Genomic DNA, 3,266 nt, shown 5'->3' with positions numbered 1-3,266 from the left:
CCAGAAGAACAAGTACATGCATTTAATTCATATTGGCCAAATAATTCTTCATATTCTAACAATTATAACCCAAATATGCGAAACCATCCGTATTTGAGTTATAAGAGTGACAATGTGTTGAATCCTCCTGCTCCAAGGAATTTTAATTCACCACATGCATCATCATCATCTAGAACTTCCTTGGAGGATGCACTTAGTACTTTCATCCAAAGGCAAAGTGAACAAAATCAAAAGTTTGAATCCATGCTCACTAGGCTAGATGAAGAGGTAAGAGAGACCAAGAGTCATATAACTAGGCTTACAAATTCATTGAGTGGGATAGAGAGAGGGAAGCTTCCTTCCCAAACTCAACCCAATCCCATCAATCAAAATCTAAAAATTGGCTCTAAGGATAAACATGAGGAAGTAAAAGATGTGACCATTTTGAGGAGTGGTAAAGAGATTGATAAAAGTTCTCCTTTAGTAACTAAGAAATCTAAGGAGACCCTAGTTGAAAAAGAGAAGGATGAAACTGAGTCACTTGGATTTGGTGAAATTGAACAATGCCCAATCCCTCCACCATTTCCACAAGCCTTAAAATTACCTAGGAAATTGGACACCGCATCTGAGAGATTAGAGCATTTGCATCAAGTCAAGATAAATTTGCCATTATTGCATGTTATCAAGCAAGTGCCTGCATATGCCAAGGTAATTAAGGACTTATGTACCATAAAGAGAAAGCATCATGTGAAGAAGACCGCATTCCTAACAGAACAGGTAAGTACAATTATTCGACATAAGACCCCACCAAAGTATAAGGATCCAGGTTGTCCAACGATCTCTTGTACTATTGGAGATTACATCATGGAGCATGCATTGCTAGATCTTGGGGCAAGTGTTAATTTGATCCCTTTCAGTGTATATCAAAAACTTGGACTTGGTGAGTTGAAACCTACTTCAATAACTTTACAGTTGGCTGATCACTCTGTAAGGGAACCGAGAGGGATTGTTGAGGATGTGTTGGTGAAAATTGAACAATTTTATTATCTTGTTGATTTTATTGTTCTAGATTACCAACCTGTTTTACATCCTAGTGTTCATACCCCTATTATTTTGGGTAGACCTTTTCTTGCCACAGCTAATGCTTTAATTAATTGCAATAATGGAAGGATGCAACTTACTTTTGGTTCCATGACTTTCAAGCTAAACATATTTCATGTGGCTAAACAACCACATGAGGATGATGACTGTGCTTATGTGAACCTCATTGGAGCGGTGGTTCAAGAAGAGTTTAATAAAAATTGTTTTTCTAATCCTCTTGAAACTCTTTTTAATAATTTTTTTAGTTCTTATGATTTAGAATGTGATATTCATGTATCTGAAAATTTTTCTTTGTTGGATTCTTCACAGGTTTTGGAAGAACAACAGATGATGGCAATTAATAAAGGATGGAAGCCTTGCTTTGAGGAGCTACTAGAAAATGAAAAAAAGCTTGTGTATTCAAGTGAAGAGGCACCACAACTGGAGCTTAAGCCCTTGCCCGGTGGTCTTAAATATGCATATTTAGGCCTAGGTAAGTTAAAACCTAGGTGGGATGGCCCTTTCATTGTAAGGGAAGTGTTTAACCATAGAGCTGTAGTAGTTGAGGACCCTAGAGATGGTAGGATTTTGAAAATAAATGGGCAAAGGTTAAAACCATTCTTAGGAGGAGTTATACCTGAGGAGGAGACTATGTCACTGGAGATCCCTGCCTATTGGGATGCTACGTGAACTCTGAAAGGGACTTATGAAGTTGTACCATATTTGTTTTAATTTTCTTTTCTTTCTGTTTTTTTTTTCTTTTTGCCTTTTGTTTTTGTTTTTGTTTTTGTTTTTTGTTTTTGTTTTTGTTTTTTGTTTTGTTATTATTTTTCTTTTGTGAGCTAACATTTGCAGGTGTGAAAGAAATTTCAAAAAAAAAAATGCTTAAGGTAACTTCTTCCCTTTATACTTGAATTTATTTTGGCTTTGATACATTGAGGACAATGCAATATTTTAGTTGGGGGGAGAGGTCTACACATTTTGTTGCACCTTGCATGATTTTTCTTTCTTTCTTTTAGACTGCAACTTTTCATATCTAAAAAAAAAAAAAAAAAAACCTTGAATTTGAATGCAGAAGAGTTATAAGCTTTATTTTTATATCATGTGATGAAATGAATAATGCTGAGTTGGTTATACTATTTGCTATATTAAGACTCTTTCATGAAGAGCACAATTGGAAACTTTTGAGCACAATAGCCAGGTTAGCGGATGGTTGGATGTTGGATATGCATGGATCATGAACAAGCTAGATATAAGCTGAAACTCAACCCATATGGAGAGTTCTTGAGCCTTTCTTTTCTTTGTGAGAGTATATCTTTGTTTGAACTCTTAAATTTCTGTCATATGCTTCAATTTTTGTAAAAGATCTCTATATTTTTTGGTTGACTACTGAACATATTATGGGGAGATATACCATGATCCTACTTATTTTTGTCCCTAGGCATGCTGGTTTATGTGGAATTTTAGGAGATGAGAGCCTAAGGCCATTAATCTTTTGTCACCAGCTAAACAAATATTCAGCCTACCTTGACATTAGCCAATGTCACCATCATTTGAGCCCTGAGAAATATTTTCACAATACCACAAAACATTTTTGTTTATGGGTGTTCTCTTGGGGGTTCAAGTTTTGAGCAATTGATGTGTTTAGATACCACCATTGTCTCTCTTTTCTTCAAAAAAAATCAAAAAAAAAAAAAAAGGAGAGAGAAAAAGAAAAAGAAAAAGAAAGAGGAGACATACATAATCAATCAATAAATCATTGGTGTCTTACACATCTTTCATGTATTTCAGAAGGGTTATATGGTTAAGTGAAGGTTATTTTGATTCGAGTTGGTTGTTACTGCTATAAGTTGGGTTTGGCTTGAATTTTCTGCATTTGATTCATATACCTCATATTTCAAAGAGAGCGGTTTGCCTTTGCCTTGCCATAAGATTATACTACCACTGAGCTTAAAGTCCTACTTGATCCTAAAGGTGCATGGCTGGTATGTGTTTGGGATAAAAACTAGGGATAAGAATGGTATTAACCTCATGTTTCCAAGAATTCAATATCCTTTCCAAGAGATCCTTTTCCGTTGTTTTAGCGGCTATTTTTGTATACACATATGATATTCTTAAAACTTCTTCTTTCCTTTTTGTTCACATGTGATTTGAAGAGAGAAACCATTACTTCTATGTGTGTTCTTTCAGAGTGTTGATGACTTAAG

The 3,266-nt window shown here is 35.1% G+C and overlaps 1 protein-coding gene across 1 annotated transcript; it reads left to right on the top strand.

Moving 5' to 3' along the window:
• The first annotated feature begins 75 nt into the window (after positions 1–75).
• Positions 76–1,749, top strand: LOC136065067 (uncharacterized). The gene has a single exon (XM_065767737.1). The coding sequence runs from the start codon at positions 76–78 to the stop codon at positions 1,747–1,749; it is 1,674 nt and encodes a 557-aa protein (XP_065623809.1).
• Positions 1,750–3,266: the final 1,517 nt, after the last annotated feature.

This window comes from Quercus suber, unplaced genomic scaffold (assembly GCF_002906115.3).
Source record: "Quercus suber isolate HL8 unplaced genomic scaffold, Cork oak 2.0 scaffold_842, whole genome shotgun sequence".
Taxonomy (NCBI): Eukaryota; Viridiplantae; Streptophyta; class Magnoliopsida; order Fagales; family Fagaceae; genus Quercus; species Quercus suber.
This window is presented reverse-complemented; position numbering and strand designations above follow the sequence as displayed.